Source organism: Zingiber officinale, unplaced genomic scaffold (genome assembly GCF_018446385.1).
Source record: "Zingiber officinale cultivar Zhangliang unplaced genomic scaffold, Zo_v1.1 ctg100, whole genome shotgun sequence".
NCBI classification, from domain to species: Eukaryota; Viridiplantae; Streptophyta; class Magnoliopsida; order Zingiberales; family Zingiberaceae; genus Zingiber; species Zingiber officinale.
In genome coordinates this window covers 3,291-28,454 of record NW_024589804.1, presented here as the reverse complement: position 1 = coordinate 28,454, position 25,164 = coordinate 3,291, and the positions used below count along the sequence as shown (strand labels likewise).

The 25,164-nt window shown below is 39.6% G+C and overlaps 5 protein-coding genes and 4 non-coding genes across 15 annotated transcripts; 2 read left to right on the top strand and 7 right to left on the bottom strand.

The window, feature by feature from the left end:
• The first annotated feature begins 807 nt into the window (after positions 1-807).
• Positions 808-3,468, top strand: LOC122035730 (ABC transporter F family member 4-like). Its single transcript, XM_042594837.1, has one exon. It carries the CDS (start codon positions 1,081-1,083, stop codon positions 3,232-3,234), a length of 2,154 nt encoding a protein of 717 aa, XP_042450771.1. The 5' UTR covers positions 808-1,080; the 3' UTR covers positions 3,235-3,468.
• An 891-nt stretch (positions 3,469-4,359) lies between these two features.
• Positions 4,360-7,955, bottom strand: LOC122035748 (uncharacterized protein At4g04980-like). Of its 5 annotated transcripts, none has more exons than XM_042594862.1 (6): positions 7,609-7,955; positions 6,286-7,521; positions 5,991-6,156; positions 5,456-5,599; positions 5,199-5,351; positions 4,360-4,573 (listed from the first exon to the last, which is right to left on the bottom strand). In XM_042594862.1, exons 2-6 carry the CDS (start codon positions 7,173-7,175, stop codon positions 4,388-4,390), a joined length of 1,539 nt encoding a protein of 512 aa, XP_042450796.1. In that variant the 5' UTR covers positions 7,176-7,521; positions 7,609-7,955; the 3' UTR covers positions 4,360-4,387. The 5 variants fall into 5 exon arrangements, with proteins under 5 accessions (XP_042450796.1, XP_042450797.1, XP_042450798.1 ...); XM_042594863.1 differs by having other exon boundaries at positions 4,360-4,565; positions 5,435-5,599; positions 7,609-7,954; XM_042594864.1 differs by having other exon boundaries at positions 5,435-5,599; positions 7,609-7,953.
• A 57-nt stretch (positions 7,956-8,012) lies between these two features.
• On the bottom strand, positions 8,013-8,086 carry TRNAV-CAC. The gene has a single exon. It is a non-coding gene; the product is annotated as a tRNA-Val (tRNA).
• Positions 8,087-8,200: 114 nt separating this feature from the next.
• Positions 8,201-8,274, bottom strand: TRNAV-CAC. The gene has a single exon. It is a non-coding gene; the product is annotated as a tRNA-Val (tRNA).
• Positions 8,275-8,396: 122 nt separating this feature from the next.
• Positions 8,397-8,470, bottom strand: TRNAV-CAC. The gene has a single exon. It is a non-coding gene; the product is annotated as a tRNA-Val (tRNA).
• A 121-nt stretch (positions 8,471-8,591) lies between these two features.
• TRNAV-CAC lies at positions 8,592-8,665 on the bottom strand. Its single transcript has one exon. It is a non-coding gene; the product is annotated as a tRNA-Val (tRNA).
• A 29-nt stretch (positions 8,666-8,694) lies between these two features.
• On the bottom strand, positions 8,695-10,558 carry LOC122035744 (endonuclease 1-like). 2 transcript variants are annotated; one of them, XM_042594854.1, is made up of 10 exons: positions 10,462-10,558; positions 10,283-10,388; positions 10,024-10,204; positions 9,860-9,952; positions 9,727-9,782; positions 9,570-9,653; positions 9,407-9,502; positions 9,265-9,329; positions 9,121-9,194; positions 8,695-9,022 (listed from the first exon to the last, which is right to left on the bottom strand). In XM_042594854.1, the coding sequence occupies exons 2-10, from the start codon at positions 10,370-10,372 to the stop codon at positions 8,898-8,900; spliced, it is 864 nt and encodes a 287-aa protein (XP_042450788.1). In that variant the 5' UTR covers positions 10,373-10,388; positions 10,462-10,558; the 3' UTR covers positions 8,695-8,897. The 2 variants fall into 2 exon arrangements, with proteins under 2 accessions (XP_042450788.1, XP_042450787.1); XM_042594853.1 differs by lacking the exon at positions 10,462-10,558 and having other exon boundaries at positions 10,283-10,434.
• Positions 10,559-11,010: 452 nt separating this feature from the next.
• On the bottom strand, positions 11,011-15,054 carry LOC122035738 (probable galacturonosyltransferase 10). Of its 2 annotated transcripts, none has more exons than XM_042594846.1 (2): positions 14,642-15,054; positions 11,011-12,617 (listed from the first exon to the last, which is right to left on the bottom strand). In XM_042594846.1, the coding sequence occupies exons 1-2, from the start codon at positions 14,798-14,800 to the stop codon at positions 11,313-11,315; spliced, it is 1,464 nt and encodes a 487-aa protein (XP_042450780.1). In that variant the 5' UTR covers positions 14,801-15,054; the 3' UTR covers positions 11,011-11,312. The 2 variants fall into 2 exon arrangements, with proteins under 2 accessions (XP_042450780.1, XP_042450779.1); XM_042594845.1 differs by having other exon boundaries at positions 11,011-12,761; positions 14,642-15,052.
• Positions 15,055-15,479: 425 nt separating this feature from the next.
• On the top strand, positions 15,480-20,839 carry LOC122035737 (vacuolar sorting protein 18-like). The gene is made up of 11 exons (XM_042594844.1): positions 15,480-15,726; positions 15,814-16,026; positions 16,287-16,426; positions 16,517-16,612; positions 17,108-17,175; positions 18,273-18,374; positions 18,546-18,681; positions 19,744-19,884; positions 19,967-20,086; positions 20,202-20,258; positions 20,692-20,839. The coding sequence occupies exons 1-11, from the start codon at positions 15,555-15,557 to the stop codon at positions 20,818-20,820; spliced, it is 1,374 nt and encodes a 457-aa protein (XP_042450778.1). The 5' UTR covers positions 15,480-15,554; the 3' UTR covers positions 20,821-20,839.
• Positions 20,840-25,164: the final 4,325 nt, after the last annotated feature.

Here is a 25,164-nt window from a genome sequence, read left to right as displayed (position 1 = left end):
CGTTAACGAAGTGACCATATATGTCTTCAAATTTATTTATTTATTATTTATTTTATCGAACTGTTAAATTTATTTATTTATTTAATTAATTATATATATATATATATATATTAAGTGAACATAAATAGGGTTGTAAACGAGTCGAGTCGAGCCGAGCCGAACTTAAAATGAACCAAGCTTTTGAAATGAGTGTTCAAGCTTGACTTGATTTATTTTTTATGAGCTTGAGCTTGTTTGAAACATGGCTTGAGCTTGTTTCATTTAGATGTTATCAAGCTCTCAATTCAAGCTTGGTTCGAGCTTGGCTTGAGCTTGAGCTTGGTTCGTTTAGATGTTATCAAGTTCTCAATTCAAGCTTGTTTGATTGTTTGAAACTTTTAATTGTTTGATTGATTATTAAGATTGATAATTTAAATTTATTTATTTATTTTATTTTATTCTTTATTTAGGATATTGAAAAAAAATTTATTTATAAATATGGTTCGTGAATATTGTTCACAAACGTTGTTCACGAACATTGTTCACGAACGTTGTTCACGAACGTTAACGAGCTGAACACATATGTGTTCAAGCTTATTTGTTTACCTTAACAAGCTATTCAAGCTTGTTTGTTTAATTAACCTTATGTATATTGAACGAACATAAATAAGCTCTTACCAAACTGAACACCAAGCTTGTTCACGAACGTTTGATTCATTTACAACCCTAAACATAAATAAACTTTTGTTCAGCCCTTTGCCGATCGACGATGCCCCTGCTTCCTCACTAGAGCACTCGTCCCCGCTGCTCTGCCGTCGCCGCCTCTGCTCTTCTGTCGCCGCCGCTGACAGCCGCCGTCCACCGATCCATAGCGAGCAGTCAGAGAACAGTCTCCGTCGGCCGTCGGAGACCGCTGCCGCGAGAAATTAGCAACGCCCAAATTCCGGTCTATTTCTCTATCGATCTGTTCCAAATCTGTTCCGAACCGACCGGTTCGGGAGTTCTATAAATACAGCTTTCTTCCGGTTAGGTTTCTTCCGTAATCGTCGTTCGGGCTTCGTCGGCGCATCCTTCTCTTTCTGCTGCTTCCGCACCGCCATCATGGTGAGGAAAACCTCCGCCGACATCTCCTCTTCCAAGGGCGGAAAATCCAAGGAATCCGCCTCCATCGCCTCTGATGTACCCAAAAAGGAGAAGATCTCCGTGTCGGCTATGCTTGCTTCCATGGACAAGCCCAAACCCTCATCTTCTGGCGCCTCGAAGAAGCCTAAGCCCAAAGCCAAATCCTCTTCCTATACTGATGACATCGATCTACCGCCTTCTGACGATGAGGAAGAGGAGATCGCGGAGGAAGACGCAAAACCTAAATCTCGAAACGCTGTTACCGAGTTGTCGGCCGCCACCATCTCCGACAAGGAGCTCAAGAAGAGGGAGAAGAAGGACAGCTTAAATGCGTACGCTGCCGAGCAGGCACGGCAGGAGGCCCTGAGGGATGACCACGATGTCTTCACGGTGGTTATTGGATCCCGCGCAGCCGCCCTTGATCCTGACGCTCAAGAGGGTGCTGCCGATGCTAACGTGAGGGATATCACCATCGAGAATTTCTCCGTTTCTGCTCGGGGGAAGGAGCTCCTGAAGAACGCCTCCGTCAAGATATCCCATGGGAAAAGGTACGGTCTTATTGGTCCAAACGGGAAGGGGAAATCTACTCTGTTAAAGCTCCTTGCTTGGAGGAAGATTCCCGTCCCACGCAACATTGATGTGCTTCTGGTCGAGCAGGAAGTAGTCGGGGATGAAAGAACTGCTCTTGAGGCTGTTGTGTCTGCTAACGAGGAGCTGGTGAGCCTTCGCAAGGAGGCTGCTGCTCTCTCCGAGAAACCTGAAGGAGGAGACGATGAAGACGACGATGATAGTGGAGAGAAGCTTGCAGAAATATATGAAAAGTTGCAGCTTTTGGGTTCCGATGCTGCAGAGGCCCAGGCATCTAAGATCTTAGCTGGGTTGGGGTTCACCAAGGAGATGCAGCGTCGTTCGACCAAGTCATTCAGCGGAGGATGGAGGATGAGGATATCCTTGGCCAGAGCTCTCTTTGTGCAGCCAACTTTGTTACTTCTGGATGAGCCTACAAACCATCTTGATCTCCGAGCAGTGCTATGGTTAGAGGAGTATCTTTGCCGCTGGAAGAAGACGCTGGTGGTGGTGTCCCATGACAGAGACTTCCTTAACACCGTTTGCAATGAGGTCATTCATCTTCACGAGCTGAAACTCCATGTTTACCGTGGGAACTTTGATGATTTTGAGAGTGGCTATGAGCAAAAGAGAAAAGAAACAAACAAGAAGTTTGAAATTTATGAGAAGCAGATGAAGGCTGCTAAGAAGACTAGCAACAAGGCTAAGCAAGACAAGGTTGATGATCGGGTTAAGTATGTCGCCGCCAAGGCAGCTAAGGGCAAGTCAAAGGGGAAGGTGGTAGATGATGATGCACCACCACCTGAGGCGCCCCAACGGTGGAGGGATTACAGTGTTGTATTCCACTTCCCGGAGCCCACTGAGCTGACACCGCCACTTCTGCAGCTCATCGAGGTCAGCTTCTGCTATCCAAACAGGGAGGATTTTAGGCTCTCCAATGTTGATGTGGGAATTGATATGGGGACAAGGGTTGCCATTGTAGGGCCTAATGGTGCTGGCAAATCCACTCTGCTGAATTTACTTGCAGGGGACTTGGTGCCCACTGAAGGAGAAGTTCGTCGGAGTCAAAAGCTCCGGATTGGGAGATATTCCCAGCATTTTGTTGATCTCCTGATTATGGAAGAGAACCCAGTTCAGTACCTTCTCCGCCTTCATCCAGATCAAGAAGGATTCAGCAAGCAAGAGGCTGTGCGTGCTAAACTTGGGAAATTTGGCCTGCCCAGCCACAACCACCTTACACCCATTGCCAAATTATCTGGAGGCCAGAAGGCTCGCGTCGTGTTTACTTCTATATCCATGTCTAAGCCTCATATTCTTTTGTTGGATGAGCCGACAAATCACCTTGACATGCAAAGTATTGATGCACTGGCAGATGCACTTCAGGAGTTCACTGGTGGTGTTATTTTGGTGAGTCACGACTCACGTTTAATATCACGAGTGTGTGAGGATGAAGAGAAAAGTGAGATATGGGTTGTGGAAGACGGTACTGTTAGAAAATTCCCTGGTTCTTTTGAAGAGTACAAGGAAGATCTTCTGAAAGAGATTAAGGCTGAGGTTGATGAATAAGGCAAATGTAACTTATTGTTTCTGCTTTGCTGTGAGTGATCTACTATTATACTGCATACACTTCAGAACATAACTATGCCCTTTTACAATTTTACTGATGCTGTTCTTTGTCATGTGATATTCATTCAAAACTGGTATAAGTTCATAAACAGATGTATAAGAGCAAGTTGAAGCTACGCTACTGCAAAGTTGTTATGATATTTTTTAGGGTCATATGAGAGTTAATTTTGCATACATTTTGTTTTTGAATACAGTACTGCTCTTATATCATGTATTGCTATCATGTATTGCCTTTTATAAGAATTCTATCGGAGTAATAAATCTTTGTTGTGTACCTTGCAACATGTGAAGCACAAGCATGAAATAGATTAAAACAAATGGTCATGCTAGTTATGTGCTTGAGACATGTGAGTTATGTGCTTGAGACATTATATGCTTGGCCAGCTCTCTTTGTGCAGCCAACTTTATTACTTCTGGATGAGCCTACAAACCATCTTGATCTCCGAGTAGTACTATAGTTAGCGGAGTAAACAGATGTTCATAAACAGATGTAGAAGTGCAAGTTGAAGCTAGCTTTCTTGTGTAAGGCATCTAATAGATTAGCCTTGCTGTTGTGAAGTTGTTATGATTGTTTTTAGGGGTTTTGAGAGTTATTTTGCATACATTTTGAATTTCAACACATTTGTTTTCTTAATTTGATTGCACATGAATGTTTGTTACAATCTTACTAGCACATTGGTTCATATCCACGTATTCTCTGTTTTTCTGTACTTCCTGCAATGTAGTTGACAGTCACAAGTCACTTATTTTCTCCTGAATTGCTTTCATTTATACTTCTATTGGTCACTGTTCTACCTGATGAAACATTATGCATAAGTAAAGCAATAACTGAGCACAATAATACTAGTTAATTTCAACTGGCGATATTCAAAGCTAAATTCTTGATTCTCTTCTAGTGTTTCTGGTTCAAAGGCGATACTGTGTCTTCCCCAGTCCATTTGTTACAGATATTTTTCTTGATTCTCATCAATTGCCTTTATGTAAATGATACAAGCAGCTACTCGCATCTAATCCTTGCTGCTCTCCATCACCAATGAAACTTAAATTTGAGGAAGCTCCCTTTGGAACAAAGAAAGATGTATACTAGGAAACTCTAGGATTCAGAGCAAGCCTCTATCTCACGAGCCAATTCCCTGGTCAACTTATCTGCTCGATCATCTTGTCCTCCAGCAAAGTTGTATACTCGAAATGCCAGCTGAAAAGCCCTCCACAGCATTTTCAGTCTTGTTTTTGATTTGGATGTGGTTTCTCCAGCTATTTCCTGAGTCTCTCTGCACTCCTGCCACATACACACACACACACAAGAAAAAAAACAAACATAGAAAAGCAACCTTTAGATCTTTAAAGCTCAAAGTAAAAATGCCAATTAAGTCAAGATGATCAGATGAAATTTATCCCATCTAAGTCAAGATGATCAGATGAAATTTATCACATCATTGAACTTTTTATGATGATCTAATTACAACCAGTAACATCTTGTTCATTTAAATATCTTATAATCGTCTCCTCGGGATGATCTAGTGGCTAGCGCATGAGGTGTTACCATTATGAGGTCCGGAGTTTAAATCTCTACATAGCTGAGATAAATGTCTCTCTTATGTACTAGTCATTATTCCAAAGGCTAGTAGCCGTCCGTTAGGACGAACGTATTTACTTTTTGCCATCATTTAAGTATCTTATAGCCATAATTAATGAAAAGTTATAATATCCAACCAAAAGTATCTATATTAAGCAAACAGTCGGATGGAAACAGTAGATACAAAACTAGATTCTTAACTCCAATCATGAAAATCTATAGGTCGGTACCAAAAGCATCTATATTAAGTAAATTGTCAAGTGGAAAATAATGCATATAAAACTAATATTCTTAGACACTATACACCATATGAGTGGAGGTAACAAACCTTGAGCACCATTTCCATGCAGTCTGATGATAAATCAACCATGGCCTCCTTGATTCTTACAAGGGCAGTGAAATCAAACATAATATTGTGGTTTTTTAATCTCTTGGATTCTTCATCTTTGTTGCGCTCAGTTACATCAACTTCTTCTTTGATCTGTGGGATAGTTATCAGATTGGACCTTCTTAGAGTTGTCGATAACTAGTTAACTACATCAAAGTGTCATTTAATGAAGTCACCTTGTTGAAGTAGCACTCAACCTTCGCAAGCTGCTGGGCAATTGGAGATGCTAACTTCCAACCCTTCAATGCTGCGACTATAGATTCCAACCTCATATGTAGAGCAGCTGCCACCTGAATAGTCTCCAATTTCTTTAACGGGAAGCCTTCGAACCTAGACAATACCTGAAACCATAAAAAAATTAGAAAAATTAACAAGAAGACTTTCTTTCCCTTGGTTATAGATAGTGAAGATCTGGGGTTCCAAACCTAATGGCATTGGTGTTTAAGCATTGAGTTGTGGAAACAGTCTGTTGTTTTTTTTTTGTTTTCAGAATTTCTATTTCTGGATAATTTTCATGTTGATTTTTTCATTTTTTAAAGGGAAAATCAAGAATCTTCTGCAAAATAATAATAATAATAAATTTTACTAGACAAGAAGTCAAGAAAATGTCAAATTTTAAATACCTTCTTTTTAATAGAAAAACAAAATCTTAAAACTGAAAATAGAGAACATATTCATGGACATTGAGGAAACACTCAGGAAGCTATAATGACTGATTAGATGCAAATCTACCTGTGTTTCATCGGTTAGTTTTTCAAGCACTTGCTCAATTTTCTGGTGAAATTTTGATAGCTCCTTCATGTCCTTTGTCTTAAAGGAATTGAGAGAGGATATCATCTTCAGAATAGATGCAGAATGCTTTTCAACATCTTCTTCAATTTGCCGAAAGTAAGATGATCTAGCAAAGATGTGCAAATATCACAGTTAGCTTTGACTGACGTAAATGATGTTATTTATATACTAATCGATGAAAATTACTATTAAGGTTATCTAGAATTAGTAAGAGCTTCAACTTGGCTATACTAACCTCTTTGTCATCTCAGCCAATGCATCAGCCATCCCTTGAGCTTTATTACCACCTGAGGAATTCCCAACTTGATTTTTCCTAACTTGCAACGCTTTGCCATCTAAACTAGAACCTTCCACCTTTCCTTTGAGGGCTCTATATAACTTTCCCATTGGTGTCGATCTTTTTAGTCTTGCATCATTTCTCTTGGCACGAATAGCTTTTGTTGCAGCCAATGGAGGAGGTGGTGGTGGTGCAAATCCATTTGATGATGTCAAGGATGATTGTTGCCCTGATGATGCCACTGGTGATGGTGGAGGAGGAGGTGGGCATGGAGAGGATGGCGCAACGCAACTTTGCGATGGCCAGGGCGGCGAAGAGGGTGAATCACTCTTACTGAGGAGTGACGGAGTGGAAAACACTCCTGACAAAGCTGGTGGTCTAGGAGTTTTAGGTTCTTGGCTTTGCACAGGTGTTGCTTGAGGAACTAAAGTTTGGGCCTTAGGCACACACGACACTGAATCGGGCAAAGATGCTTCAGAAGGTTTGCTGACATGATTACTTTGATCTATAGTCACAGCATATGCAATTGGTTCTGCCTCCATTGTGGAATACTTTGGTGACCCCAAGAACACTGGTATTCCAGCTAAAACCATAGGCGAGGAAGGCGACATAGGGGTACGCGATGAAGGTTGCGCTTTCAATCGTAATATTGGCAAAAGTGGGCGACACCAGCTTAGAAGATTTAGTATCAGTGCTGCTACCATCAGCCTCATTCGTCTTTTTCTCAGTATCATTAGCTGGTGACTTAGATGGTGTCTCTCGTGCTTTGGCAATCGGCGGCGAAGAATTCGATGGCGTTGATAAAAATGAGTCATCTTCAAAACCCTTGCTTCCATATCCAAGATCATCGCCGATCTCAGACAACGAAACAGGTTGCAGAATCATGCAGGCATCCAGTGAATCCAGCTCAAGTTCATCGACTTCATTTTCCGATTGGGTCAAAGCGGTGCTGGGATCCAATACCACAGGGAAAAAGTGGAAGGAAAGATGTTGCAACTTCCCGATAGCCCGAAGCCGCAGGGGGCGGAGAAGAGGTGGCTCAACGTGTATATCTGGGATTCCCTTAACTGGTGAATTCGCTGCTGGTTGTTCTTGTAGTACCGAATTGGGAGAGATTGGGTTGCTAGAATCATTTAGCTCAGAGTTAGTAGTAGAATCCATCTCCACAACATCAAACAACTCTCACGCGCCAACCTAAAATGAACCAAAAATCATTCAAAAAGGGGAAAAAAACCTCTCTTTTTTTTCTGCACTCATCTTTGAGCATCGCGAGGCTCTAACCTAGATGAGGAAGCAGCGGAAGCTCGACAGCGTTGGCGCCGCGCCACGGCAGAACAGATCGGACCCCAATCGCATTACGAGTGTTACTTAGAGGCTGCCAAGCTAAGGTCGACATAAATGAAATCCCAGAGCCGGACCGGCATCAATCGGAGCGAGGACAAGAAGGATCCGAACAAGGAGATGATGCGAGTGCCGCAAAAGGTGGAAAGGGCCACGAGGGGGAAGAAGAACGGGAGTTGAATAGATGACCGCCATGAGCCGATCCAAGCGCGGAAAGCGCGGGTTTGGTTGAGAAAGAGCGGCCGCCGGAGGCCCACTGCGCTGCCGTGATTGCCTATTTCTAGGTTTCATCTACAATTTCAAAAAAAAAAAATGTAAAAATTCATTTCGATAAAATAAATAGTTGTCTGAGCCCGGGTTCGAACCGGGGACCTCTAGTGTGTGAGACTAGCGTGATAACCAACTACACCACCCAGACTTGCGTAAGAGGTTAGGAAAGCATTTAACTGAAGGGTTTACTAAATCTGAGCAAGAAATTTCATCTACAATTTTTTAAAAAAATGCAAAAATTCATTTCAATAATATAAATTGCTGTCTGAGCCCGGGTTCGAACCGGGGACCTCTAGTGTGTGAGACTAGCGTGATAACCAACTACACCACCCAGACTAGCGATAGAAGTTAGGAAAGCATTTAACTGAAGGGTTGAGTTCCACTAAATCTGAGCAAGAACTTTCATCTACAATTAAAAGAAAAAAACTGTAAAAATTCATTTAGATAAAATAAATTGCTGTCTGAGCCCGGGTTCGAACCGGGGACCTCTAGTGTGTGAGACTAGCGTGATAACCAACTACACCACCCAGACTAGCGTTAGAAGTTAGGAAAGTGTTTAACTGAAAGATTGAGTCCCACTAAATCTGAGCAAGAAATTTCATCTACAATTTAAAAAAAAAAATGTAAAAATTCATTTAGATAAAATAAATTGTTGTCTGAGCCCGGGTTCGAACCGGGGACCTCTAGTGTGTGAAACTAGCGTGATAACCGACTACACCACCCAGACGTTACAACTTTATACGACAAGAAAAATAATTATTAAAAAAATGGTCTTAATTACTTTACATTACAACATCGCATAGTGTTTTTGAGATTAAACACTGTGCTTATTCAACACTGCAGCAATGTCAGTTAAATGCACTTTTGCTAACAATATCTTTCATCAGTTTATTTCCTTGCATACTAATTAATAACTGAATTTATCTTTCCAAGCCATAAGGCCCATAAACTTCTTCTGATCAGGTTGGTGATGCTACTGCCTGCCTGTGATCCCCAAATACTCTGTTCAATACCATAGCCAACCTGATGCCCCCTTGTGCTATCCTTTTGGCCACAATAGGCAGCCTTGAACTGAAGTATTCATCTGGCCAAAAGTTTAAAAAAAAAAAAACCACATAAAAGCATCATTAATTTCTTTTTGCTTCTTGCTAACAGTAAAAAATAATGTGCAGCTAAAATTACCCGCTAAAATGTCTCCTTCACTAACTCCATTGTATCCTGATTTGCAAGCTAAGCCTATGCTCTCTTTAGCATACCTGTCCATGCAAGAAGAAGAGATGATGAATGAGTAGAATTTTTAATTCTGCAACATGTGTGAGATTTTACTTGGTTGGGCAGGAGAGGAGATCATCACAATCCCCCCAAGAGGAGATGTCACTGGCCCATATTCCCTGCAAGAAGGAAATCTGTACTCATGCAAACATGTTTTTTCTTTCGCTAACAAAAAATAACATCAAAATAAACTCACATTTGTGAAATTATTCTGCAGCTCTTCTTGGAAAGCGGCCAAGTCCTTGTCGTAGTAGTCTGCAAGAGCTGTGAGGATAATTTCTCTGTCCCACACCTAATTCATAGAAGAATCACACCATCAGGATTAAATTGACCTCTGATTCAAACCATCATGATCTTACGTGATGCAGGTTTGATTTGTGCCTGAACCAGCGGACGTGGATGGTGTTGCCACCTTCATCGCTGGTGAATCCAACATGCATGGGCTGCAGCATCAACCATTTAATTAGAATATATAAATGATAAGAACTTGGAGTTCAATGAAGACAACGCTATTACCTGATGGATATCACCCATGAAGTGGGAGAGGAATAGCAGTGCTTCAGTTAAGTTGTCTGTGCAAAATCAACAATAATGATTGACCAACATAAACACACGCACTATAATCCTTGTACTAAATATAAATCTTTACAACGGCGATCGGAGGAGCCTTCGCGGTAGTGCAGAAGCTGTGAAGTGAAGTTGCTGATTGCTCCAGCAACACACTTATCTTCTTTGCAATCCCCTGCATCAATGATTTATAATACCAGTTCAAAGAATTTTTTTGGATCTACTGTGATTGTATTAAGAGATTACTTGCGTAGTCGAAGGTGCAGGCTTCGTCGGGTGTGTCAATGAAGTGGAGAGGGCTCGTCCACCGATATTTGTACCAGTGCCGGACTTGATCCGGCCAAGTGCAGAGAGAAGACAGATCTCCATTTGCATACTGCGGCAGCAGGTGCTTCACTGTCTCTGCTGCTTCATGATCCAACAGATCCTACAATACATAAACACTAATTCCTTGAGCTTATTAATTTGCGAATTAGCAATATGTTAATCTTGTTTAAAGAACTACCTGCGCAATTCTGCAAGTTAGAATGTGTCCCTCTTTGCTCCAAGACTCAGCCACTGGCAAAGAAGAAACCATCATCGCCATTGGCATCATTAACCACAACGCTTGCCTTGAAATCTTCATGGTTTAAAGATCTAATCGCTTGTTGATTTTGTTGCGACAGAGAGTAAAATGCTACTGACCTTAATATAAGCAAGCAATTGGAGGAGCAGTGTTCTTTGAGTGTAAGTTTCTTGTTGTTGCCGCCAAAATGATGCTATTTGATACTGGATATTGAGAGGCATCTGCCAAGATTAACTGGGAAGCAAATATATCTAACTCAAGAAGGATTTAGCAAGCAAGCTAGTTCTTCAAGTAAGGGAAGAGTGTGGGGATAGTTTTGGATTTATTTAGATGCAGAGTTCGATGATGCCCCGTTTAGGACTTTGAGTGACGTAAAGAAAAAGGAGACTTTTTTCTGATCAAGAAGCGATGTCATGCAACAACTTGGAACCGCTACAGATGTCCAATTCGTGTGGTTGTTGACAATGAACCTTCGGATCAAGAACATATCTGCACTGTTCTTATTCACAATGGAAACCTTCGGATAGAACACTCCTTTCAGACTATTCATTTACCATTTATACATGAAATGAACCTAACAAGTATAAAGCTGTACATTCTAAACGATGCAAAAAACAACCAACAAAAGTTTTCAGCTCGAGGAAAATACGACACAAACACCACAAGCATCAGGAACCTGTCGACTCAACTATGAATAATTAATCTTGTTTCTGTAAAAATTAAGGTCGATGGTGTGCCTACTACAAAGACTTGCTTAACAAGCATCTAGTTTTACTACAAAACACACCGCATCGTGGTCAGCTGACCTATGATAAGATCCATCTTACTGCAATGACATTGTGGAAAATTTGTCCGACGAAACAATTTATATCTGTCTACAATTCCTCGAGTTCAACAATTGCTGCAGGTCTAGGCTTTCTGCCATCTCATAGATAACAGGAATAACACTTGAATTCGTCCCATAATATGTCTACCCATGAATGAAACATTGTTGCAAGATAGGATGTGAGAAATCAACATACTTCTCCCAAAAACCCTTGTACTTCTCCATTCCAATCTTCAACCAGGGTTTCATGTTTCCATTATAGTGCAATACTGCACCATTTTTTATTATCAACGGATCGACGTGAGTATATCCCAACCCTAGCACATGCCATTCGGGGTCCAGCTTCTCCACCAACCCATAGAAGGCCAGTAAGCCAGGAGGCAACGTACCAAGCTTCCATAAGGAATGGTCAGCATTTTTGTCCTGCCAATAGTGATAAATTCCAGTTACATTCTTCTGCCGCCACTCCCTTAGATCAAGGACATTCATTCCGAATGCCCATCCACACGCGTCAGGATCAAAATATGCTCGTATTAAAGGGTGGGAATAGTTCAGATATTTATGGAACCTGTGAAATGTCTCCATGCAAGTCTCAACAGCACCCATCACGTTTCCATTTAGATTGATTGAGAATAATTCTGAGAGATCCTTTTGGACAACAACGTCATCGTCAAGGAACACCACTTTTTGTAATGCTGGATAGACTTCTGGGATATAGAACCTTAGGTGGTTTAACATTGATAAGTACTTTGGGTTCCTGAACTTGATTGGCGTTCGTTTATCACCACTTCCAGAAAAGTAGTAGCTCTGTGTTTCAGAGTTTTGAAGTTGCTTTAAAACTGGGACATACGAGGCATTAAGCCAGCTGAACTCCTCTATCTTCTGGATCTCAATGGTTGCACCTTGGAAATTGTTCATGGAGAACCAGGCCTTCATCGGAGCATAATTCACCTCGTCTGTAACCAGGTGGAATACAACCATTTCTGGATGCTTTGAGTTCATGGACGTAGAGTTGACCACAGCTGATGCAGCAAGGATGTTATCAGAGAAAATACAAAAATGGTAAAGGCTATTGTCCCTAAGCTTCTCAAATGTGTGCCTTCCTTCTGAAAGTTTTCTTTGAAGATTTCGATTCCTGAACCATTCCATAGTAAGCCTAATACCAAAACAATATAGGCCTTTTGGCAGTTCTTCAGCAGCTATTTGTCCATATTTGGTGCTCTTTTCAGTTTCAAATTTCATCTTCTCATCAAGAGATAACAACTGACCTTTCATCTTCATAATCATGGTTGCACTGTCATAATGGAGCTGCTGCGCTTGGTAGAGCAGGAGACCCATATCACGAATTGCTTCCTCCATTTCCTTCATCATCAATGAAGTTTCCATCATTGCAGCAGTTGACAGAATAGCTTGACATTTTTGAATTTGGGAACTAAGCTCCGCTGCAAACTGGAGGTTATTGCTATCTTTAGATACCACAACCAAAGTCTTTGCAAGAGTTATTTGGTCTACTATCTGCCTTGTAAAGGAGTATGGACTAAGCATATCATCGGTAACGTTTAGACCTTCAATTACACTAGGGTTGTAGAGTTTCTGCAACACAATGAATGTTTCAAGGGAAGAATGGGTGTGCATGTAAAAGCAAGAGAAATAATAGATTCAAAGGTAAAAGATAAATTACTATCCAGTAAACATTCTATTCCTACAGATCAGAGCAAAACTAGGGGAAAAATAAATACCAATTTACCAGAATAACATACGTTGATGGGCTTTTGGAACATATTTTGTGCTTTCACGCCAAAGTCATTAGATTTAGAGGAAGAATGCAATAAGACAGCCACTTATTCAGATATATAATTGTTTCGAACCATGGAAATAAGAAAGGACCACTTTACAGCAGAATTCTAACCAAATGGAGAAAAAAATATTCTTCTAAATTTATTAGGAAATTGACAAATATTTGGTACCAATTTTCACGCATGATGTGCATGACACACTTCCAGTTTTCTCCTCTTTCCTTGCACTTCAACAAGAATGTCGCAACCATTTTCAACACCCCATTCTCATTATCTCCTTTTCTTCTTATCCCAGTTCTCAAAATTGATTTTTCATCTTTTTCATAATTATGCATTTTTTAACTAGTAGGCTGCTAGTGCACTATACTGCCAAGTGCCAACAGTCATAGTGCCAACTGCCAGCAAGAATGTTCCACAGAATGATATTCAAATATTGGTGTGCAGGCTTACCAACAGAGATCTAAGTGCACGAATGAACTTTGTAGTAAAGGTACTTAATTCACACCAATGATAAACACTAAACAATAAAACCAGTCTATGTAACTGCTGGCCAAGAAATAAAGTTGTTGCTAGTTCAGATGTCAGTAAAAGGTTCTCTTAACCTCCAGAGATTTCAGTAAAAGGTTCTCATAACTTGAGGATGTGGTTAAGCTTTCAATATTACACAATCTTTTCAATTTAGATGATTCATACTATCCATCAAAGAGTGAACACACACTTGAGTGTGTGGAATATATACACTTACTTGCCTGAGATGCCAAGTATAGTTCTTTTTCCTCCGTTTACCACCACTGACGACACTTTTAATTGTAATTGATTCAACTTGTAACTATAAAATTTATTGGTCATCCTTTGTCATTTTCATAACATCTTACCTTATTTTCTATTACATCTATATGAGCTACAACTTAAAGCCGACATATAGTAAAACTTGTATTCTCTCCTTGTATGTATTAATACTGCACAACTTTTCCTGTGTTGTTTATTTGTTACCAAAATCTAATTTAGAAAGAATTCAATCTCATGAAATTTTCCTTTTAGGCAAAGGGACACATGAGAATCACACCAAAATCCAGAAACCATCTTCACTTTAACCGGCCAGCCTTTGCTGAGAGAGGAAACTTTTTAACAAACTAGTCTCGATGTCAAATGAGAGAATATTGTCGGTCATAAAATAAACACAAACAATACAATAAGCAAAAAACATATTCTGTCTTGTAAGAGAACATGTAGAAGAAACTTCATCTGATATATGCAGGTTGAATTTTCCCAATGTCTAAGGTGATGAGAGTGACATTTGATGTAGGTTGATCCCAAGGAAAAATTAGGAGGCAAATTTGGAGCTATGAAACTAAAATAGATTCCATCGAACAGCTTCGTCTGGAATTTCAAGATATCAGAAATGGAAATCTAGAGGATGACATTAAAATGGGGAGGGGAAAAGGGGGTAAAACTAGTAGCTCTTCAGCCGAAACGACACTTTATATTGTTGATTTCAGCAAAAAGTTTCACCAGTGAGCTAAATAGAATCAAAACTTTTTTCCCGTTTATTGTTAACAAAAAATAAAAAACAGAAAGATGTTCTAAAGATATTGCAGATATAAACCCCCCCTAAGACAGAAATGATAATCAAGTAAAAAATTCATGCAGACTAAACATCGCAAGGCAAGATCTCACCTGGCGGGCCAACGGCGGCGTGGATCTCGGCAGCCTCTCCCGACTTAGCACCACAAGGAGCAGGAGCACCCCGAGGCCGCCGGCTACAAGCCACACCCAGGCACTGGAGAACCACCGTCTCCGAGACGGTCGCCTGAGATCGGACGACCTCCGACTCATTTCGCTGCCCCTCACACCCGGCGACACCAACCGAACAGATCAAGCGCCGCGCCGACACCCATCTTCGGAGATCCGGAGGAAGAGAGACCTTCCAGGTCAGGATCGATCTTAGGGTTCCGATTGGGGCTTTCAGGTTCCAAATCGTCCTCACTCCGACCTGCTATTCCGGCGGCTACGAGCTCAGGAGACTCCAGGCTGAGCGAGTGCCAATCTCCTCCAGATCGTTTGTCCCAGCAAACTTTCAGTTAAGACTCGGCTATTTCCTGTTATAGTAATTTAGAATTTGGCATCACGGGGCTGTTGTGGGGTACCAAGGTTTGACCCAATCAATAATAGGCTCAAATCATATTCGATAAATTCCAATCTGGTGGAGCCAGTCTTCATTCTCGCCCTGAGCTGCAAAGGAACAAAACTCAAGCTGTGGTTGTGGTGAAATGCGAATCTCATACAAGTTAACGTGTTTTAGCATAATCTTTACTCAATAGAGAGAATTTGTAATAGTTATAAAGAACAAAGACAAGTACGATGTCCCACTTCCAAGTTGTCATCGTAAAATTATAGCAGCTGGCATCCACCAGAACAAATAACCGTCAGATCTCAACATTCACGAATCTTGAAGCGGCAGGCGGCTTACGTGGCCTCCCTTATAAAGAGTGGATGGCTTTATTTGTTCAAACTTCTCCAGCGATCTCCTTTCTTCACATCGCCGTGAATTCTAGGGTCCCGGCGATACCAACTGCCGGATCCCGTCGCCATGGACTCCTCCGGCATCGGAGGCGGCCTCTTTATTGTTGATCCCCTCGAGCGGAACGCTACCAGGGGCCGCGGCGTCATCACGTCGATGGCTGCCGGCAACGATGTCATCGTCCTGGGCACCAGCAAGGGCTGGGTCCTTCGCTACGATTTTGGGCTTGGGGACACCCAGGGTTTGCATAACTGCTCATCTCTGATCTTTCTCCACCCTTATTCTTCTTGGACCTCGGATCACTTCATTCTATCTATTCTGATTGCAGACCTCGACTTTTCCGGAGGAAGGGGCGGCGATCAGCCAGTTCACAGAGTCTTCGTCGATCCCAGAGGGAGCCACTGCATTGTGACGGTTCTCCAAGCTGGCGGCGCCGAGACATACTACACCCACGCAAAGTGGGCGCGGCCTAGGGTTTTGAGCCGCCTGAAGGGATTGGTAGTCAATGCCGTGGCCTGGAATCGGCTGCAGATCACGGAAGGTATGCGCCATCCTTTCATGATGCTAAATCTTCACAGAAGATCTTTCTATTCGCTGGAAGGTGGAGTTTCCTTAATCACCTATTCTTAGTTGAAACTGTTCTGGCTCATTTGGAAATGTATTTCCATATGGTAAATTTTTCTGGTTGGTTGGAGAAAAAGTTGTTGGATATTGAGGGCTTCGGCTCTATCATATTCGTGGATTTTAGTGGGGATTCGTTTTGATTGAAGGGAGAATTCGTGTTCTGCTTTATGGTTTCAGGGTCAACAAAAGAAGTGATTCTTGGTACCGATAATGGACAGATGTTTGAGATTGTGGTGGATGAAGTGGACAAGAAGGAGAAATATGTAAAGCTGTTGTTTGAGCTGACTGAGCTTCCTGAGGCTATCATGGGTTTGCAGGTTGTATGCCATGCATAATGTTCCTTTCTAGTAGAAATTTTGTAGTTTGTCTTCTATGTCAGTATCTATTTTCGGTTTCACCTTTTGCAGATGGAAACAGCTTCTGCAGGTAATGCAACCAGATTTTATGTGATGGCCGTGACAGCTACGAGACTGTACTCTTTTACCGGCATTGGTTCATTGGAGGTTAGATAAATAATTCTGCTAAGGGATTAGTGTAGTTTCTTGTTATGCTCTTCTGCTTAAGTTTAGATCCTAAGGAGTGCCTTGTTGTAGACCCAACCTGACATTTTTTTTGCTTACAGTGTTCAGTTATCTCACTGAAGTATGATCATATGGTGTTCATACAACAACCTATATATGGGTATCTCATAGTATAACCTGAACACTTTTAGATACCACTTATGTTGATGTGCGAAGGTCCTCTCATTTTCTACAGATGAATGTTTTGTGTTGTTATTTTTTTTTCAAATATTATATTGTTGAAGGGATAGCAAAGCATCTTACTTTTAATTGAAATATATATAGTTCGGTAACTAATTACTCCATATTTTTCTGAGGATATGGAACATTAGTTAGAAAAGTTTCTCCTATTGCTGGTCTCTCAAAGGAAGTGTTATGCTCAATACAAAAACCCTAGTGAATTGCTTGTGAAACTTCTTATGCTGCTTTGTTTTGCAGACGGTCTTTGCTAGCTATTCAGATCGTGCAGTACATTTTATGGAACTTCCCGGTGAAATACCCAATAGGCAAGTTATCATCTGCTCATTGTTCATCTGTTAGGAAAAAATCTTAATATCCTGTTCTAATTTTTAAATTGAAATATAAATTTTTAACTTTTCTTTCCTTTTTATGATAGTGCTTTACAATATTTAGCATGTCTTAGGTCTCCGTGTACTGCAGGTTTTTTTTTTAACACAGTAAGTATTGATTAAACACACATAATTGATGATCACAGATTAAATGAGACAAAGGAATCAGGACTATCACTTTTGATAATGTACATAAAAAATGAATTACCTGTCTAGTTTGTCAATTTATTATATTCCCATATACATAAAATCTTGAAGCATCACCCTAATTATGCTAAACTAGTAGCATAACATTGTATTTCAGCTAACTCTAGCCTTTTAACAGACTGACTAGCATTTGGCTCTACTCCTTTGATTACTCCAATTGGCTTCCTGCATTTGACAATTAGAGTGATGTATCTTTTGATCATTTGAAAGATTGTATATTTATTTATTTATTTTGCATCAAACATCCTCATCCTCCACCGTGCTCAATCATATCATAATTATTTCATCAATGATGGAGTAGAATATGTCAAATCTATTGGGAACATTTAGATTTATGAATCTATGCTATTTTGGTCAGAGAAATTCTTAGGAAAGTTCTTGTCTTGTCTTGTCTTGGGTTATCAGTTTGAATCTTCACCATACTTTTAGGCCAAGTGAACTAACTGGAACAAAGTTGGAACTTATGGTCATAACAGGATCTTACTCTATTGGTTGGATCTTCAACAAAGTTTATACTTTAGACCATGCTGTACTAGTAGACTCTTGATTATTATGTTGGTGGAAATTACAATTTGTGATGTAATAATTCTTCTAATGATTTATCACAAGTACCAAGAAAAATAGAAAGAACACATCAACACTGTGTTTTTTTTTCACTTGATTTTATTTTTCTACTTTGTGTATTTTAACTTCTTACATTGTTGAGCAATCAATTTCTCTTCCTCTTACATTTATACAGAGAGATAATTCATATTTTCTCATATAGTAGATTGTAAATTTATGTTTTTAGCATATAATTGCTTGATAGAACATTTAACCATTTTCAGTGAGCTGCATTTCTTTATCAAGCAACGAAGAGCTAAACATTTTGCCTGGCTTTCTGGGGCTGGAATTTATCACGGTGACTTAAACTTTGGTGCACAGCATAGGTATGAAATTCTTCTTTGAACTTTATCTGACATATTGATTTTTATAGCTTACTAAATTTTCAGTTACATCTATTGCCCTACATTGTATAAATATACTTGATAATTCTGAGTCAATTTGAGAGTTGATGTACCTGCATCTAATTTTCTTGGAGCTACCAATTGTTTATCTAGTTCAATCAATGGAGATGCAAACTTTGTTGAAAACAAGGGCCTTTTGGACTACTCAAAATTGGGTGAAGCCAATAAACCAAGGTCTTTTGCAGTTTCAGAATTTCACTTCTTGGTTTTGATTGAGAACAAGGTCAAGGTACGTGTCATTCAAGCTGAAATTTAACTAGATTTTGTATCTGTATCTTACATGTAAAATAGGAGATTTAAGATACGTGAATTAACATTTACAGTGAAAAAAAGGAAAACAACTGAGGGAAAAATAAACTGGTGACATAACATACCAGTAAGTGATGTACTACCATTTTTTAGTTGAGGTAGTTTGATATCTTATATTACGATGTGCACACATTGGAAGAATCAGCTTGGGTTTTTAATAGGCCTAAATAACATGTTCATTAAGCTTAAATCTAAGTAATAGATCAATCAGAAACCCTACAAACCCAACTTTAGATATCTGCCAAAATTGCACTGTCATAGTTTTCCGCACTTCGCGTACTCGTGAAAAAAAAAATAGCAAATAAATCCACCCATGTGAATCCAAGTCAAACTCATTGTAGAGTCTTACCTAGTATATGGCTTTTGATTTTGAATGTGGCTCCACAATGACATGTTTTTATTTTCTTATCTTATGCTATCACAAAATCTAGTTGTAGGCCCTTTTTAAAACAAATTATTATTATTATTTTTGCAATATACTATGAGAAGATTGGTGGATTAGCTCACCATATAAAATTCTTAAGCCTAACTAATAATAGTTTACACATCAAAGCCTCTCCTGATCATCATCATCAATTCATCACCAAGTTCTCTACGTCCTGACTATTTGAAGTTGTGTACGTGGATCTTATCGTTCCATTGAACTCTTAACTACGTCACTAACGATATTTGATCAATCAAATCATTGTTTATTTTATTAGATTTTTCTACAGTCTCCTCTGTACCCCTTGCACCCTCAATTTCTAATCAGTTCTGCTTGTCTAACGTTAAACCTCTAGATCCTAAATTCTAGATTAATTTATTTGCCAATATGAAGCTATTTTTGTAGCCCACCTCTATTTGACTCTTGCATGCTTGCTAATGACCTCAGGTAAATGTTGCTATGCTGTAATTTTAAGTTAACTATTTTTTATCACTTGACAACTTGTGAGGCTTACTTGTTTTTCATAGCTCACGCAAACAACTTTGCCTTTGTTGGCAGGTTATTAACAGGATTAGCCAACAAATGATTGAGGAACTAAAATTTGAACATTCACCAGAATCATCAAAAGGAATTATTGGATTATGTAGTGATCCCACTGCTGGGTTATTCTATGCATTTGATGAAAATTCTATTTTCCAGGTTAGACTTCAGAGTTTTGTTGGTTTGTGGTTTACTAAAATATCCTTACCTCTTACTGTAGATTGTGGTCTTTCATACATAGGCTTCTGCTCATGATGAAAGTCGAGATATGTGGCAAGTATACCTAGAGATGAAGGAATATGCTACTGCTTTAGCTTATTGCCGAACTCCAATCCAGAGGGATCAGGTGTATCTTGCTCAGGTAATTCTCATCTTTATGGGCTTTAATACATATGGAGTTCTATACGATGATGATATCTCTCTTGGGCATTGAAGCACGGTGAACTTGTTCATTATGATCATTAATTGTTGTTCAGGCTGATGCTGCTTTTTCCACCAGAGATTATCACCGAGCAGCTTCCTTTTATGCGAAGGTGAGACTTGTATCATTAATAATATTTTGAATTATTAAAAAGATTAATTTTAGCAACTCTTTGTGGATTCTTGCCAAAACATATTCCCTTCATAATTTTCGAAGTAATTAATAAGCCAAAGCAGTAATGATTAGCATCAATTTGTACTTGTGTCAAGCATCATGAAAAGTGAACGCACGGGTTGTGATAATACAATGCGAAGTATTATGTTTGCATGAATTTCATTACTTTAAGCTATGTGGAAATGTCCTTTAGCAGTAGTGAGTTTGCACTGGTAGCTACTGAAGTTAAATGCGTAAAGAATTTCTTGAGCAATGAGTGCCTTTGGCTGTTTCCTCATTGACTTTCATTAAAAAAAAAAACTGTTGTCAAAGCTTCACTTTTCTTCTGACTTTGTAGTACAACATGATTAGAGGCTTTCTGTTGTTTGCAGGTGAATTACATCAAATCCTTTGAAGAGATCAGCTTGAAGTTTGTCATGGCAGATGAGTTGGTAAGATCAAATACCATGATCAATGTGAGAAGTAATTTAAATAATAGTGAAGAATATCAAGTTCAATAGTAGATGATCAAAATTAATTATTATAGTGGTCTTCCAGTTCACTCTGCCCTTAATGCCTGACTTGTATTATTTACATATGCTACTTGCAAAATCCAAAGTTGGAATAGAATTCTTGTTTAAGAGATAGTTTCTCACCAGCATTATGCAACCCACTGATGGGAAAGCTACTTTCTTTTTCTTGGGTTGACTTAAAGAGGATGAAAGAATCTATGGAGATTCACATATCATTTTTCTATCATCCTCAGAATACAGAACCCATAAAGCAAACAAAAAATTGCTTGGTTTGATGATTTAGAGATTAAATTATTGCAAACATGTTCATCTCGACAATGTGCTGCATATTTTTTCACTCTTACTAGTATGTGATGAATGCCTCTGCTGGTATTATTTGAGCACATGGAAAGCAAGTGGAGCCTAAGAAAATGTGAGAATGAAAATATCTGACTATAGAAGTTGGCTTAGATGGTCAAACATTGCATGTTGGAGATTCGCCATCTTAACTGTAAGTACATGAAGCTCATCGTTAAATGCTTCTAAAATTGGCAGCTCAGATCTGAACATCTAATAAAAGAATATAAGGTGCCCTATTTTCAGACTATAAACTTTTAGGCATTTTGCATATATTACACTCTTGCATTTGGTCGAACTGTGAACTTAAACTCTCTTTATTTGGTTCTTTTCTTCACTTATCAGCAGATCTACTTGTTACTTATTGCATATCTGAAACTACCATTTTTACTAGTGCAATTTTAGGTTGGCAACTACTCAGGATTTCTCAAGATATTCTCCACATTAGCTTTTTTATGCTTTTTCATTTCATTATGATCTGGGGCCCTGGAGTCCTCTACCTTGAACTTGAAGTAATCAAATATCAAATGCTAATTTGAGAATCCATTCTCATAATGATTGAGCATCTTAACTCTGATGTATGATAATTATGATCTTCATGGATGCGACTTTAGGTTTGTACGAAAGTTATGGTCATATAGAAGGCATTATAGCCTGGAAAATCTGACCAGCATAAACAAATTTATGATTGCCTGAATGTATCATGGATCACCATTGAATCTTGGATTCCTCATTTCTTGTTGAACTGTAATGTCCGTAGAATTTTTTCCCTTCAATCCCAAGAAATCTAAACAGTTTTTGACTTTTTATCGCACTTGTCAACAGTGATAATATTAGTCCTATTCAAGGTAAATATATCTGAAGCTCTTTCTATTAAATTCCAAGACTACTAAGAGAATTCATTCTAATCAGGATGTTAATCCTATTTAAAATATTTTTGAAAGATTCAAAATTGTCTGAGTCTTCAAAGTTTGATGGTTTGGTACATTTCTTAGAAAATAGCAGGAGCTTTTTTAAAAGGTTCAGTTTTTAGAAAAAGTCAATTAGAGTTTTATTGGGATAATTAAAGTTTTATTGGGATAAATTGAGTCTTCACTTTATGAAAAATAAGTTTTATTGTCAATTTATTGTTAAGAAGAGAAAAACCCCATATCTTAGACACCATGGAGTTATTGACTTATATAGAGGATGATATACAACATAATTACAATAATATCCTTAGTTATGTTACAATATTCTAACACTCCCCCTCAAGCTGGAGAATATAGATCATATGCACCAAGCTTGTTACATATGTAGTCAATTCGAGGACCTTTCAGTGACTTGGTGAATATATCTACTAGTTGATCATGTGAGTTGATAAAACTAGTAGATATTTCTCCCGATATGACTTTCTCTCTAATAAAGTGACAGTCAACTTCAATATGCTTTGTCCTCTCATGAAAAATTGGATTCGAGGCAATATGCATGGTGGCCTGGTTGTCACATATAAGTGACATTTGTGTAACCTCTCCGAACCTGAGTTCCTGAAGCAACCGTTTTAGCCATATAAGCTCTTGAGTAGTTATGACCATAGCTCGATACTCTGCCTCTGCACTGGATCTTGCCACAACATTCTGCTTTTTGCTTTTTAAGAAACAAGATTACCTCCGAAAAATATACAAAAACCAAGAGTGGACCTTCTATCCGCATCAGAGTATCCTATGACTCGAGTATGCCTTTGTTTGCATACAAAAGACCTTTTCCTGGCGCGCCTCTGATATATCGAATAATACGAGTCACAGCATCCCAATGTTCTTTGCATGGAGAGTTGAGAAACTGACTTACTACACTCACCGCAAATGAGATATCCGAACGAGTAACAGTAAGGTAGCTTAGTTTCCCTATTAATCGCTTGTACCGTTCAGGATCTAGAAGAGGCTCCCTTGATTTGGCAGGAGCTTAACATTAGAATCCATAGGGTTGTCGACTATCTTTGAGTTTAACATTCCTGTTTCTTCCAAACTATCCATTGCATACTTCCTTAGGGATATGACGATCCCCTGTTTAGATTGTGCTACTTCTATCCCCAAGAAATATTTGAGTTTGCCGAGATCCTTTGTCTGGAAATGTTTGAAAAGATGTTGTTTCACCTATGAAATCCCAAGATGATCACTACATGACGATATCATCAACATAAACCACTACACAGATGCAATCGGTAGATGAGTGGCGATAAAAGACAGAATGGTCAGCCCCAAACTGTTGAATTATAGTACTAAATCTACCGAACCATGCTTTGGGTGATTGCTTGAGGCTATATAAAGATTTCCGTAGGCGACATACAAGACCAGAAGACTCCCTCTGAGCAACAAAATACGGAGGTTGCTCCATGCAGACTTCCTCGAGCAGATCACCATGTAAGAATGCATTTTTGATGTCCAACTGATAAAGAGGTCAATGGCGAATCGCAGCAATTGATAGGAATAGGCGTACAGAAGACATCTTGGCAACCGGAGAAAAAATATCCCCATAATCCAATCCGAAGATCTAAGTATAGCCTTTAGTAACGAGACGAGCCTTAAGTCTGTCAGCCATACCGTCCGGACCAACTTTCACCGTATACACCCATCGACAACCAACCAGGTGGTAAAGGAACGAGGTCCCAAGTCCCACTACTCTGTAAAACAGAAATTTCATCAAGCATAGCTGTTTCCATCCTAGATGAGCAAATGCATCACCTGCAATCATAGGAAGAGAAATAGACGACAAGGAAGAAAGACAAGAATAATAGGAAGGAGAAAGATGATGATAACTCAAAGAAACATAGTGAGGAGAAGGATTACGAGTGGAACGCATACTCTTCCGAAGTGCAATAGGAATATTAGAGTCAGGAGATGGGACCGGAGGAAACGACGAAGGACTTGGCTCCAAAGATGTGTCCACGGCAGTGTCAGTGTTGGTCGGCGGGAAAGTAGGATGAGGACGATGCTGATAAACCTGCAAAGGAGGAGACGAGGCTGGGGATGATAGAGGCGCCTCTGGAGGACAAACGATAATCACCGGTGCAGATGGAGAGGGAGAACCTCGGACTGGGAAGCGGGAGGTCCAAAAAATGAAACCGAATAAAAGAATGTGACATCAGCAGAGATGAAGTACCTATGAAGAGTAGGGGAATAACACTTGTACCCTTTCTGAGACCGTAGGTATCCAAGGAAAACACACTTATGAAACTGGGGAGAGAGTTTATCAATGCTAGGATCAAGATCATGGGAAAAACATATAGAACCAAAGACTCGAGGTTGTAAAGGATGAAGAGGATGATGAGGGTAGAGGATATGATGAGGTATTTTATCCTGAAGAGTGGAGGAATGCATGCGATTGATGAGATAACACACAGTAAGTACGACATCACCCCAAAACTGATGAGGAACATGAGAATGGAGAAGAGTCCGAGTGGTCTCAAGGAGATGATGGTTCTTGCATTCTGCAACCCCATTCTGGTGAGGGGTATGAGGGCAAGACGTGCGATGCAGTACATTATGAGATGCCAAGAAGGAACGAAACTGAGTAGAAAGATACTCACGTGCATTATCACTTTACAAAGTTTGAAGAGAAATACCAAACTGAGTTTTAATTTCATGAAAAAAAGATTGAAAAATAGAAAACAATTCTGAACGTTCTTTCATCAGATATAACCATGTACAACGGGAAAAATCGTCTATAAAAGTAACAAAATATTGTAATCCCAATGTAGAAGAAACACGACTCAGACCCCAAACATCAGAATGAACCAAAGCAAAGGGGGACATAGCCCGACTCACAGTGCGAGGAGAAAAAGAACTACGAACATGCTTACCTAACTGACACGACTCACAAGACAAAGACTCTAAGTGAGAAAGACTAAGATGTAATTGTTTCAACTTATCAAGACCTGGATGTCCCAACTGAGCATGAATAAGAAGTGGAGATGCTGCCGCCGAACCAACAAGAGAGGGTTGTTGAAGCTGATAAAGT

Bases quoted from the DNA above. Each gene is read 5' to 3' on its own strand.
- LOC122035730 (XM_042594837.1), top strand. From the start codon at position 1,081: ATGGTGAGGAAAACCTCCGCCGACATCTCCTCTTCCAAGGGCGGAAAA.
- LOC122035737 (XM_042594844.1), top strand. From the start codon at position 15,555: ATGGACTCCTCCGGCATCGGAGGCGGCCTCTTTATTGTTGATCCCCTC. The intron at 16,613-17,107 runs GTTAGATAAATA...TTTGTTTTGCAG, and splicing joins CCGGCATTGGTTCATTGGAG to ACGGTCTTTGCTAGCTATTC. The intron at 17,176-18,272 runs GCAAGTTATCAT...AACCATTTTCAG, and splicing joins CCCGGTGAAATACCCAATAG to TGAGCTGCATTTCTTTATCA.
- LOC122035748 (XM_042594864.1), bottom strand. From the start codon at position 7,175: ATGATCTTGGATATGGAAGCAAGGGTTTTGAAGATGACTCATTTTTAT. The intron at 5,352-5,434 runs GTGACTTCATTA...ACTATCCCACAG, and splicing joins TTGAGTGCTACTTCAACAAG to ATCAAAGAAGAAGTTGATGT. The intron at 4,574-5,198 runs GTTTGTTACCTC...TGTATGTGGCAG, and splicing joins GCATGGAAATGGTGCTCAAG to GAGTGCAGAGAGACTCAGGA.
- LOC122035738 (XM_042594845.1), bottom strand. From the start codon at position 14,800: ATGAGTCGGAGGTCGTCCGATCTCAGGCGACCGTCTCGGAGACGGTGG. The intron at 12,762-14,641 runs GTGAGATCTTGC...ATTGTGTTGCAG, and splicing joins CGCCGCCGTTGGCCCGCCAG to AAACTCTACAACCCTAGTGT.
- LOC122035744 (XM_042594853.1), bottom strand. From the start codon at position 10,402: ATGAAGATTTCAAGGCAAGCGTTGTGGTTAATGATGCCAATGGCGATG. The intron at 10,205-10,282 runs GTAGTTCTTTAA...TATGTATTGTAG, and splicing joins TAACTTGCAGAATTGCGCAG to GATCTGTTGGATCATGAAGC. The intron at 9,330-9,406 runs GTGAGTTTATTT...TCCTTCTTGCAG, and splicing joins TGCAGAATAATTTCACAAAT to GGAATATGGGCCAGTGACAT.